At 35.0% G+C, this 13,502-nt stretch overlaps 1 protein-coding gene across 1 annotated transcript in view; it reads left to right on the top strand.

Moving 5' to 3' along the window:
* The first annotated feature begins 874 nt into the window (after positions 1-874).
* Positions 875-13,502, top strand: part of TPO (thyroid peroxidase) — a 39,913-nt gene continuing 27,285 nt past the window's right edge. Inside the window, 5 exon segments of the mRNA XM_052697435.1 lie at positions 875-968; positions 1,113-1,163; positions 2,592-2,673; positions 7,642-7,811; positions 10,051-10,183. Coding sequence (XP_052553395.1) covers positions 875-968; positions 1,113-1,163; positions 2,592-2,673; positions 7,642-7,811; positions 10,051-10,183 — 530 coding nt within the window.

Here is a 13,502-nt window from a genome sequence, read left to right as displayed (position 1 = left end):
GGCCCCAGTAAAGTACTTCACCTTAATATTTCAGAAGAGTTACTGCCATCAATAAAGTACAGAACTGTGGAAGATCTTCTGCTCAGCAGACAAAAGGTCAGACTATGAAACTTTTCTTGCCATTTTCCAGAGCAACTTCATCATATTAACTTGTGGAAAATAAGGGATACCTTCACATTGACTTCCTTTAGTTTATACTAGTACCCCAAATTTTTAGTTGATGTGTTAATTTATTGTTTTCTTTATTATCAGAATATAGCATGTGAAAAATATTGCTTCTTGGATAATTTCCATATGTATTTGCACTGCTGTAAAAGCTACCAGCAAACCAGTGTACTGAAATGGAAAATGTAGCACATATTTGAAATGTGAATATATTTGTTATACAGCTTTGATGTTACAGTTATACAAGGACAGAATTATAGACAGTTCTGGTAGACGTTTGTTATTCCTGGTTTGGCCAGTTTCACTATCTTGTGTGTAACCCAAAATTATGATCAAATGATATTAAGACACAGAAGTTCAAAATAAATGGTAAAATATTGCTTAATTTCTGTTATGTAGGCTAAGCGTTGCTAATACTTTCAGAACATATAGTGCTGTAAAGAAAAGTGTTATATCTCCTTGTGCTAGAAGTTTCCCAAAGGGGAAAAAAATTAATAAGAAATGAAAATAGAAAAAAAAAAAAAAAGGAAATACAATTATTTCTAAAAATGAATATTTTAAATTTCAATAGCATACTCAAAAATTTGGCTACAAATATAATTTAATGGCAAAACTTACCATGCACGAGAAATTATTTATAATATGGCTTATAATTATCTAGAAAATGAAGGTATATATTTTGTAAACAGTTCTCTCTTCTTTCTTCTAGATGAAGGTGTTAATTGTTTTGGGAATTTCAGCAGCTATAGCCTTCACAGCTGTTTTCTTCTCTTTCCTTCAGACAAGCAAAGATGTCCTCTTTGGTAAGTAGCAGCATATTTATTTCATCTAGCAATTCAGTTTAATCTTTTCTTTCTTTCTCTTTTCTTTTTTTTTTTTTTAATGTGCAAAATATTCTATCTGACTTCATGAGAATTATTCCATGAGCACTTGCTTTCCAAATGCATCTTCATCACTTGACAAGGGAGAACACAGCATATGCAGGGTATCTCAGTTATGTATGTATGTATGTCTAAGAGTGATTTAACTTTCTTAGTGGCTTCCATATGTCAGCTGCAATGTTTAGAAGCATGATTGTCTCTCTCTGGACTACAGTCAGTTGCCATGCAATGTGCCAGCTGGCACACTGCTGATGTCCCACAAGGCTGCACATCTCCATGTATCTGTTCCCATTAGCACCCTCTGGTTACTGGAGGGACTTCAGAGCATCTCAGACTGCAGAAGCACCTATGTTCAAATGATAAAATCCCATCTTTTTAAGTACCAGAGCTATTTATTTTACATCTGATCAATCTAAATCAGTGAGGTTTGGTAGACTAATACAATAAATACAAGATTGAATTTTGAAAGGATAATTTTCAAAAGGCTGATTTTACATTAGTAAAGATTATGAAAAAACAGGATTTTTCAATATTTATTTTTCAATTATTTTTCAATATTTACATTTCCTTAATTGATTTTATAAATGTTAGATATGGCTTGGAAGGGAAAGATCTTAGGAATGTTTTCATCTGAAGTTATTGTAGAATCACAAATAAAGTAAAATACAATTATATCCAGACTATAAAATAAATAACCCCTGAACCAATATCAAAGACATTACTTTAGATGGTAAATAGATTTTGGACCATCTCTGTGAAATAGGATCAGATTGGTTTTCTACAGGGGATTTTCTGTTTTATGCTCCCGTATTAATTTCTTTAAATTAATTTAAATTGCATTGTTTAAAATGAGGTTATATTTTTAAGTTAGTTAACACAAAATGAGTATATGAATAAATGAAAAAGAATGAGAGAGAGTGGAATTCAGGTATAGAAGATGGATTTTCTTTTGTAGATTAGAGACTAAATCAATATCACACGATGAAAAATACTATAAGCAAAATATATTTCTCAGAGACAAAAACCCTTAATTGAAAATCTTGCAATATTAAATTCTGAAAGTCTGTGTAAACTATAAAGATCAGTCTCAATTTTTAACTTAAACTTCAAAGCATTTTCAAATGTAACATATTGGATTAACATTAAATGAATCACATGAATGGCTCGTGCTACCAGAGGAGAACTCAGACTTGTCCTTTCAGTCCAAGAACAGCCTTATGCAACATATATATGAAGGTACAGAGCACAATCCTCACATAACACCACATTTTCAGATGGATCTGTAAGTGTGGTACTACACAATGTATGTAACTGGATTTATGCTGGAAGAAAATGAAGGAAAGCCTAGCACTTCATATGTTATGGAAGAATTGATTTACTACTCTTACCTTGCTTTTCAGAAAGATCAGAAAACACAGCATTAAATAATGGAGATATTTTTAATGGGGAATAATTGCATATGACAATATTGCAAACCTATTTGTTTTTTAAATGTATTTTAATATATGTATATATATATTATTGTTTTGTCTTTCTGTTGAGAAGAAAGTGAAGATAACTGCATTACTGAGGCTATCCAGAAGGCTTCTAATTTGGTGGATTATGCTACACAGTATGCTCTGAAAAGGTAAAATATATATATATATATATATATAAAATAAAAGTGAATTTATTCAGCAAAAGGCTTTCCTAATAGAAGTTTGATAAAAATGAAACTGTACAGTCACCCTAGATAAATCACTAAGTCATTGGACTTTTCAACTTCACTCGAAAACTTCATATGAATATATAGGATATGAAGTATGGCATTATACAAAGTTCCTATTTTGAAGAGGTCCCTTTAAAAGCCTTTATAACAGTAGCAGTCACATACTGTCTGAGGTTGGCATTTGGCACAGCTCCTGCTCCAGCAGGGACACCCAGAGCAGCGTACTGCACCACATCCAGGTGGATTTGGGGCATCTCCAAGGAGACCCCACAGCCTCTGGGCTGTCTGTGCCAGTACTCCATCACCATGCAGCACAAAAGTGTTCCTGGTGCTCAGACAAAACCTGTCATCTTCCAGTTTGTTCTCATACTGGCACTAGGTACCAATCAAAAGAACCTGGCTCCATTCTATTTTCACTCTCCTTATTGGTACTTACAGACCCTCCTTATTGGTACTTACAGACCCCCTTTGAGCCACCTGTTCTCCAGGCTGAGTCCCAGCTCTCTCAGCCTTTCCTCATAGGAGAGATGCTCCAGTAATAATTATACAGAGAAATAAATATTACAGAAAAGGCAAACAAATAAGATTTTTTCCCTTCTCCTTTTTTCCTCCCTTCGTTTACCCTCTCCTCCTTTTCCTTCTCTCTCCTTTCTTCCCCTTCCCCTTTCCTTTCCTGTTTTGACAGCAGCACTTGAAAATTAGATCAATAATCCAAAACTTAAATTAAGCATTTGATCTGACAGGAATTGTTTTTAATCTTTGGATATTTCTTGGGCACAACATTGCTAGTAAAAGCAATGTGTGAACTGCTTATGTCGTTTGCAGTTTAGATTTAACTCTGCAAGCAGCCAACGGCTTGCACTGTCAGCAGAGCATCTGAATACGTGCCTTAGTATCAATACTAAAGCACATGCTTTCCTGTTTTGTGCAATCAGAGGCACAAGTGTCCTGTTCCAGTGTTAGAAACCTGTCCGTAAGAATATAATTTGCTCTTGTGTTAACTGGTGTAGAATAATAGGACTGTTAAAAATGAACACTGCCAGAAGTGAAAAGTATTTTTGTCGCATGCTCTTATTTAATTCAGTTCCTTGTGGGTTTAATCAGCTCATTGAGAGACTTGTTTTAATCCAGCCTGGTATACGTGCTCAACACCTGCCTCTTAGACAAAAGTCCTTGGTACTTTGCAAAGTACTGAGAACTGAACTATTATCTAATCTCATTATTATCTAGAGGAAGGAATATGTTTAACTCTTTAAATTATATAATTCTGCATTTTTATATCAATCTAAAGCTGCTAGGGCTTTTTCCCTTTGTAACAAAGAATGCTATATACTTGAATTAAAGCTTTAGTCAGCACAAAGGATAAAAACAGGAAAGAAGGACATCTGACTGCGTATTTGAAATTCTGGAAGTTATAGAGGTTGCAGCACTGTGAAAACTCATTTTACTTTGGCTTACAAATAATTGAAAGAAACTACAGTGCAATACAGATGAGCTCAGTGCTGTCTGTGAGACTGAAAAGGCAGTTCTGAGATGAAAAGGCAGTATCTTTTTCAGGTTAGAATAAGAAAACTCTTAATCATTCCATGTACAGTAGTCCAACCCAATGGTTGGTGAATTCGTGATCTAGGGGTCTGAGCTACAAGATGTCTGAGACAAAATAACTGTTTTTTTTTTTCCCACAGACCTCAGTTTAACCTTGAATTGTGATTGAACTGAACAAGTAGGTTTTCTCACATCAGCTGTTTAATATAATCACTTGAATTCCTGAATTGTTTGTTTACCATGTTTCAACAGTTTCAAAGTATATGAACTGTAAAACCTCCAACTTAATATGTTTTATTGTATTTGGTCCCTATTTGTGCCAACTCGAATTGGCTATCCATGAGACTATGTCCATAATGAATTGCAAAATCAACTTCTATGTTTTGAATCCATTGTTATAGTTGTATAGTTGCAGAAACCCACTTGGCATCATACTTTAGCCAGTGCCACCCTGGTCTTAGAGCAACAGTAGCCATCTACATATGTATTTTGAGAACAAACAAAAGATACTCCCTTTATATTCTGCACAGTGCTGCTGTTATGGGAGATCAGATGACAGCAAATGTCTAAGGCATTTGTTCTGGCTTTAGAATCTCTAAAAAAAATTGCTTTATAAATACATTAATTCAAGACAGAAAGAAATCTCAAAAACAGAATATCAGATGCTGGATGACAAGGTATAGCTTGTACTTTGGAGAATTTGTTTTGTGCATATAGATATGCTTGTAATAATATGCTTAATATTTTAATGCTGATCTGCAGTGAGACTCAGTATCTGAACACCTGGCAAATATAAACTTCCTCCCAGATATCTCTCATCTTCCAAAAAATAATAATATCACAGGTCATTAGCTTCATGGGGCTACTTGTTCATTACAAATTATCAATTCAATTTTTATTTTTTTTTTAAATTAGTGACAAAAAACAGCATCTCCTTCCAGAATCAGAGCTCATCTATAAGGGCATAAGTATGAACTAGAAGCATGAACACATTGAATTAGGAAGTGGAAAGAGGCAAGAAAAGAGAAGTTTGACAAAATAATAACCACTGGGATAATCTTACACAGTCTATAAGATTAGAAAAAAAGGTTGAAGAAGATGTATGGGACATACCTTGTCCTTAAGAGAGGTTGGTTTTGTGTTTTTGTTGTAGCTAATTTTTACAGAGGTTGTCATGTAACTTACTGATAGAGAAATGTTTCATTTCTCTGAGATACATGTTTCATACTCTGAGAGAGAGTATGTTCATGCATATTTTTTTACATGATGCATGACCAATATTTTCCTTATGTGAGTATGAAATACTAAGCCCTAGTTCTTGCATTTGATTGTGGCATCTTTCTTTTAACTTCTGACTAACTAGTTTCAGGACTTCTAATACTCCAGATTCCCAGCAAAATTCCTAACTATATGTCAAAAACTTGAAGAATAAACTGCTGAGGAGAAGAATAGCTTCAGTTAGAAGAATTTTCGTGGTCTTTTCCTCATAGGACAGGAATAGTTTCTGTGTGTAGGATGATTGAGATGGTTAAGACTCTTGTATCAATTAAGGACACATTCAACATCTGGAAAAGCCTCTAAAGTCACTTTACTCCCACCCAGTAGGCATGTATAAGCATTGATAAGATCCCCTCTCAGTCTTCTCTTCTCCAGGTTGAACAGTCCCAGCTCCTTCAGCCTTTCTTCATAAGTGAGGTGCTCCAGGCCTCTAACAATCTTTGTGTTCCTCCACTGGATTCTCTCTAGAAATTCTCCATCCTTCCTTGAATCAGGGAGTCCAGAGCTAAACACAGTATCCCAGATGTGGTGTCATCAGGTGTAAAGAGTGGTGTAAAGAGTGAGGATCACCTCGACCTGCTGACCACTCTTTATAACTTACCCAAAAATACCATTGGCCGTCTTGGCCACAAGAGCACACTGCTGATTCACGGTCATCCTGTTATTCACCAGGACACCCAGGTCCTTCTCCACAGGAGAAGGATCCCTGTATTTTCTAGCATGTCATCCTCCAGACTGTACTGAAGCATGAGTTTATTTGTCCCCAGATGTAGGATGCTGCACTTGTTCTTGTTAAGCCCCTTATGGTTCCCCACCTTCTCCCTGCTCTCCAGTCTGTTCAGGCCACACTGAATGGCAGCACAGCCTTTTGATGCGTCAGCCACTCCTCCCAGCTTCATATCATCAGCAAACTTGCTGAGGGTACATTCCATGCCTTTGGAGATAGAAGGACGTGAGCCTGCTGGAGTGAGTCCAGAGGAGTGACATGATGATCACAGAGCTAGAATTATTTCCTTATGTAGTAAGGCTGAGGGAGGGGGGGTTAGTCAGCCTGTAGAAGAGATGGTTCTCACAGACCACATGGTGGCCTTACAAGTGCCTAAGGGATATCTACAAGAAAACTGGATAGTGACTATTTACATGGGCATATAGTTCTAGGATAAGAGGTAATGGCTTTAAAATGAAAGAAGATAGATTTAAATTAGATATAAGGAGGAAATTCTTCACTCTAAGTGTGACGAGACACTGGAGCATGTTGCCAAGAGAAATTGTGGATGCCCCATCAGTGGAAATACTCGAGGCCCATTTGGCTGGATTTTGAGCAACTTGGTCTAGTGAAAGGTGTCCCTTCCATTGGCAAGGAGTTTGGAACTAGGTGATATTTAAAATTCCTTCAAACCCAAACCATTCTATGTTTCTGTGATTCTATTTTTCTTATGTTGAAGTTGAAAAGATGTCTAATCAAACATAAACTGATAAAAGCTAAAGGTAAGATCAGACTGGTTAAGTAACATATTGCCATTAACTGTATAATTAACTCATGCTAAACTAAATGCTGAAACTCCATCTACAGCTAGTCACTATGAGACAGGTGTTTGGACTATTTATGAGAGGAGACACATTTCTAATTGTCAGATGCAGAGAGCATCTAGACTATTGTGGTTGTTTCCTTGGTGACAGGGCAAGTTATGAATCTATTTGTAATGATTGAGGTGGTCAGTGATATTACATGTTACATAAAAAGGAAGCATACTCAGATATCAGCAAGGGGGGTTCTATACTGTGATTATTCTGCATGAGTCTTCTCAGCTACTTTGAGCTGCAGACTTTGTCCAGCATACCAGTTTCTGTTCCATCCTGACAGCTTCACACAAACTTCAATACTGTTGTATGTGCTGAACAAAAGGGTCCTTTCCAGAATTCTCCTTGCAAAACAAAGTAAAAATGTAGTTTTTATTTTTCTTTCCCAGCACATCCTTTAATCAAGTTATATCTCAACTTAGAATATACCCAGCATAGACAAGTACACCGATTGATGAGTTTATTGTTTTATTTTTATTATAGAAATAGCCAAGGAAAGGGAATAGCAAGTCCTACCTCACTGCTGGCCTTCTCAAAATTTCCTGAACAAGACAGTCAAGATATTTCCCAAGCAGCAGAACGAATGGAAATGTCAATTCAAGTGCTGAAACAAAATGTTTGCCAGAAGCACAAGCGTTCTTTGCATCCAGCTGGTAAACAAATCAGTAAAAATCCCTGTTGATTTCTTCAATATTGTCTTTTAGATTAAAATTGTACTAACTTTGTATATTTTTTACATTAGGCAGATATCTTGTCGATATCCTGGCGCCAGGATGCTCTTTCTGTTCTTCTTAAAAGCAGCCCATGTAGCCCCTGTTTCACATTTTTCTTTACTGAAGAGTTGACTGTGTTCCTACAGTTGAGGAGAGCAGCACTTTGCTATTGGCATCATCTGAACTCAGGACCATATTTCATATCCGCATTATTGCAAACTTCTTGTTGATAGTGAAATATTTTTGGGTTTAGTGCTTCTGAGACAAAGAGCTTACAAGCAAAATATTCCTATCACTCTAGGACACTGGCACTTTGAAATATATCACCTCTGGAAATAGATGGTTTTACTTATAGCTCATTTTAAGAAAACGTTTTCATATTTTAAAAATTAATTTAATGATACATTGCAGTTGCAATCACTTTGTTTATATTTCAACTGTTTTTTTGTTTGTTTGTTTTCATTTTTTACTTTTTATGTTAGATGGAGAAATAAAAGGAGGTAATAAAGAAAGTTCAGTGATGTATAATATCTAAGGAAAGTACTTGTTGCTGTTCAAGATGAACTTCAAGATTAATTTCAAGATGAGTCCCTGATGTCAGGAAAGCCAAAAATTCAGATTCTTTTTTTCCTTCAAAATTTAATTCCTTTACTTAAAGCAAGCTGGAGATTTATAATCTCTATTCTTTATCTTGATATTATACCATGGCAATATTTTTCAAGATATCAAAGCATTAGAGTGTTGTAGACAAACACAAAGATCTACAATTATCTTTTTTCTTCTTTTTTTTTTTTCTTTTTCTTTCTTGAGGAAACATCTGGCTTACTAAATGAATGGGGCTTTCGTAGAACTACACATATTTCTATTTATAGATGTGTATATTTAGACATTTACAGACTCACAGTTGATACAGTGATCTTTCTACTGGTACAGTTTCAAAAGAACTAGAATTTTTAGTTCACAAAGTGTAAAAAACTCATAAATGTACAGAACTAGAGCAATTTGCACAGAAGTTGGATAAATTCAATGCTTTTTTTTTTTTTTTTTTTTCCATGTCTAAGGGTAGTTTTTCTGTTAAACAAAGAACAAAACATTGTAAAGCAAACATATGAATCAATACACTGATGGTGGGAATTGGATTCTGAGCATGACTTTGAACCTGAACTAACATGTGAATGCATCTGTACCCACAGATTTAACATGGGTAGCTAGGGCATAATAGCAACATTATATAGCTGGTCAAGCAACCCATTCTCTCTCTCTGTTCTCAACACTACCTTGCACAGATTCTAGTTGCTCAGTGAAACATTTTTCAGATGATTTGACTCTTGAATCTTTTTTCTTTGTTTGTTTGTTTCTGACTTGCATTTTTCACTTGATTAATGGACTAAATCAGTTTAGATCAAGGTTGAATGAGCAGAACAGATAAGTGGTGGGACTGGTTGACCTGAAGCAGTAAGGAGGAAGGTGCAATAGTCACTTTCTGCTTCTGCTGTTTTGCTTTGTCACATGAGGTTTACAGTCAGTTTGAAAGGCAAGAGTTTCAGGAAGGATGTTGCTTTTCCTTCATTTACATCTTTAATTCCAGCTTGCACTATGTTTATTTACATACAGTGTGTGTGAGAAAGGCTGCCAGAACTCACACTGGGAGCGTTGACATGAAAGAAATGCAGCCTGTTTTTCCCTAGCCCTCAAATTCTGGGTAATGATTCTGTTCCTCTCCCAGTCTGAACATAGCTATACAGTCAGCCATCCTCACCTTAAATTTCAGCATCCTTCCAGTCCCAAGATTTTGTTCATTGGTATATGCATCTACTTCTCAACAACATTGTTTTACACCTTTATTTTAACTATGTGGACTGGCCAAACATGTGACCACAATGCATGGAAAGAGAAGAGCATGCAGAGAAGAGAAGATTAAAGGAGAGAAAGAAGGTCCACCTCAGTTCTCAGCTATAGATGGATGGCTTCCATTTCATTCTCTACTCATGAGATAATAAGAATAGCTCTTCCACTTCACTTCTTATCTCCTCTAAGTCTCTAAGACTACCTACTGCAGCACGTATAACTAATGCTCTTTCCTAGAAAGAAAAGCGAATGCTGTTATTGCCGCTGACAATAATGTATTTTCTCCCATAGAAGCCATATATCAACAGAATATTTGGGTTCTTTCTTACAGATCTTTTATCAGCTGATTTGCTTACTATGATTGCTAACATTTCTGGATGTCTGCCTTATATGTTGCCACCAAAATGTCCAAACAATTGCTTAGCTAATAAATATCGACTCATCACTGGTGCCTGCAATAACAGGTATGTATGATAAGGATTATGCCCTGAAAAATCTTTCCTTTTTCTGTCTTCCTTTCTTTCCCTCTTTCTTTCTTTCTGTTTCTTTTTCTTTAAACTCAATAATTTATTTTTCCAAGAAAAACTGGATGGATTTGTTAAATTATTTAAAATCAGTGTCTCTCTAAATGAGGTGCCTCTTAAAGCTCCTAGGGTAGAGACTCTTCATCTCAAATTTAGTACACTAATTTTTGCAGAGCAGCTCCCTTTGAAAGCTTCTAAGATTATGTAAAGAGCTTTAAACATAGGGTGGACTTATTCAGTAGATTCATTTTCTACATAAAATAGATTGAATTCTAACCCAACTTCCATCTTTCATTAAATTAGAGCAATATCGAACATAAAAAAATTACTTCTTCATAGTGAGCAATAAGAAAATCAAACAGATTCTCATTTTTTTATTCTCTCGCAACTTTAATGCATAGTGAATATACACATAAAAATTCTAGGTGATATATTTAGTTTTACATTTCCATTTTTATGAATGTGCTGATTGGCTGAATGTTTATTGTTTACTTATTAGTCTACTTGTACTCTGATATCAGTCAGGATTGTTTCCTACAACACTCACCTTAATGTATTGTATTTTCAAAATACTTCAATAGAGTAAGGATATAAAAAGGAGAATAAGAGACCTTTCAAGTATAAGGATAAATGGTATTTATATTTACCCGCAGGATACCTAGGCTTAAGGTCACAAATGAAAAGTCAGGCTGCAATCATATGCTACTGCAGAGCTGTAAATGGAAGACGATTAGCATTACACAGGTTAAGGCATTCAGTGTGGTGACTGAACAGTGGTAACATTCTGCACTTTTATTATTAAATCACTCAGTTTTAATGAGATGAATCAGTATTTCTGCATCACAAGTCATTTGTAAGGAATGTGCATGTTAAGCTCTTTGTCAAAAGAACACAACCCGATATGCATCAATGTTATAAATCTATCTGGATATATGTGAATTTCCCCAGGCTTGGAATCTGAAATAACAGTTGGTACAATATTTGCCCTGATAACTCTGTTGGTGCTTGAAAACAGTGGCCAAGCAGCCAAATATAAGCACACAGCTGAAGCTTCTAATATGCAGGCTTTGTTACTGAGGTCTTTCTCTTCATTTCAGGAGAGAATAACAGTTGAGGGAAAATTTAAAAATTGTTTTCTCTGTGATAACTTGACTAATACAAGGATATGTAAAGATGTTTCTAAACTTGGCTGGAGTAACTGATCCACTGAGTCTGGTTAGTCTTCAGTTGGTGTTTTCTACTTTGTATAGTTGTATGATTGTAGCAAACCAGTGTTTAAACTATATCTCACATTTGTCTTATTTTAGACTCTTCACTTAAAACATCTGTAGAAGGTGCACTGTAACAAAAAATAAAAAATAGAGACTTTGAAACCATAAGGTTAGATCTTAGTCTAAAACTCTGTGGGTACCTCAAGCTTTACTGAAGTAAGCAGCAGCCGAAAAGGTTCATTATACTGTAATGTAAACAAATTCTATAACGAAAGCCAGCTGAAAACTTCAAACATTAATGAAAAGTACTGGTCCATAGTTTTCCCTGTTTTACAGCTGCAATTTCAAGTGGAAAGCATTTAATTATATTAACGATTTTAGTTACCCGGAAGCAATGTACAACTGTGCTTTAGGTCAGAAAATCCTGCATTTTTTAGGTAGCATTTAAAAACAAAATTCACATTCACAAAATTAATTGGCCTGTAAGAAAAAAAGAAAAAAAACAACAACAACAACGACAGCAAAACTGGATAAATATATTTAAAAGTGAGCTTGAAATCTCTTAACAGATTCTTTGCTTAATCAATTTGCATATTTGGGACAAATCAGCACAATTACAAAATATTTATTCTGCCAGCACAGAGTTTATTTCTCCATAAAATTCCTAGAACAAAGGCATAACAGAACAGCATGAGCATGGCTTTCTTTGGAGAATATTGTCGTGACATTAAACATTCCCATCATTATCCTCATTCACTAGCACGTATCAACAAATGTTACGTTTTTGTGTGTCTGAAGGCTTACGTGTGGATAATAAGCAAACTAAATGTACAGTAATAAGTAAGAAAAGTGGAAGACAAGGAATGCCAAAGTTGGTTTCCTCTATTTGTTCATTTTTATCCCAACTAATTGCATTGATTTGTGATGGGTTTTTGTTTGTTTATTTGTTTGTTTTGTTGGTTGGTTTTTTTTTGTTGTTGTTTGTTTTGTTTTGTTTTTTAATGTTTAGGGCAACGAAAGAGATTCAAAGGTAGATAAATTACAGATACTAAAAGAAAGGCATCTCACAGTGCAAATTAATGTCCTCTAATCTTACCTTTCCGAGATACTGATATTTCTACTGCAAGATTGAGTTATTTCTGAGAGTGAGAGATAGTACAGAATGACTGGATGGCACTCTTTTCTGGGCTGATGCCAGGAGTCTAGATAACTGTATAAAAATTTTTTATGCTTGCTATTTGAGTATCTAAAAGGAAATTTATCTGTCAGATTTTTGTCTCATTTTTGTGATTTTAATAATTTTATCAGGCAAGTACCTGATGGTTACTTTGAAGCTCTAATACTGTAGGAATTATGGATTTGAATATGGTACATCCAGAGTAAAGAATGTCCAATCTGGACTAAATCCATTGACTAGGAAAAGAAATTGAGATGTTTTCATTTGAATGGCAGCTTCACTTAAATAGAAGCTAGGTGTCATTCAAAAGACATAAATCTGGATAGTAAGCAGTATCTCAAAATTCCAGTTTCCACCCAGGGGAGTCAAAGCAATATCCAGATAGTGTAATTCTAATGTTTCACAAGTGAAGGAAAAGTTCCACTTCCCAGAAACAGAATGTATCATTATCAAATTTGACTACTTTATAAGTGTATAATGATACCAAATTCTCATTATTTCATCTACCCTAGTTAAAACATTTATAACTCATGCAAGATTCCAAGACATCAACATGTTTAATAGAATAATAACAAGGCATCCGAGACGCTGGGTTTTAATAAAGTAGCATTCCAGTGAGCTGCTACAATATAAAAGCAATCAGGAGAAAAATCACTAGTTAAGCAGCAAAATTAACATTTCATTATTTTTAATTGAGTGAAATAGCACTACACTATGTGCAACATTTTATGCAATTTCAATAAAGATAAATCAACTGTAACTAATTTGAATGCCTTGTTGAAACATACTTCAACCTTCAAATGTGAATTATTGTGGATAATTAAGTGTATTATTCTATCATATTACTAGGCAAATTGAGTCATATCAGTGA

The sequence above is a fragment of the Tympanuchus pallidicinctus genome, unplaced genomic scaffold, assembly GCF_026119805.1.
Source record: "Tympanuchus pallidicinctus isolate F22 unplaced genomic scaffold, pur_lepc_1.0 scaffold1, whole genome shotgun sequence".
NCBI lineage: Eukaryota > Metazoa > Chordata > Aves > Galliformes > Phasianidae > Tympanuchus > Tympanuchus pallidicinctus.
The sequence above is the reverse complement of the archived record's forward strand: the minus strand, read 5'-3'. Positions and strand labels throughout refer to the sequence as shown.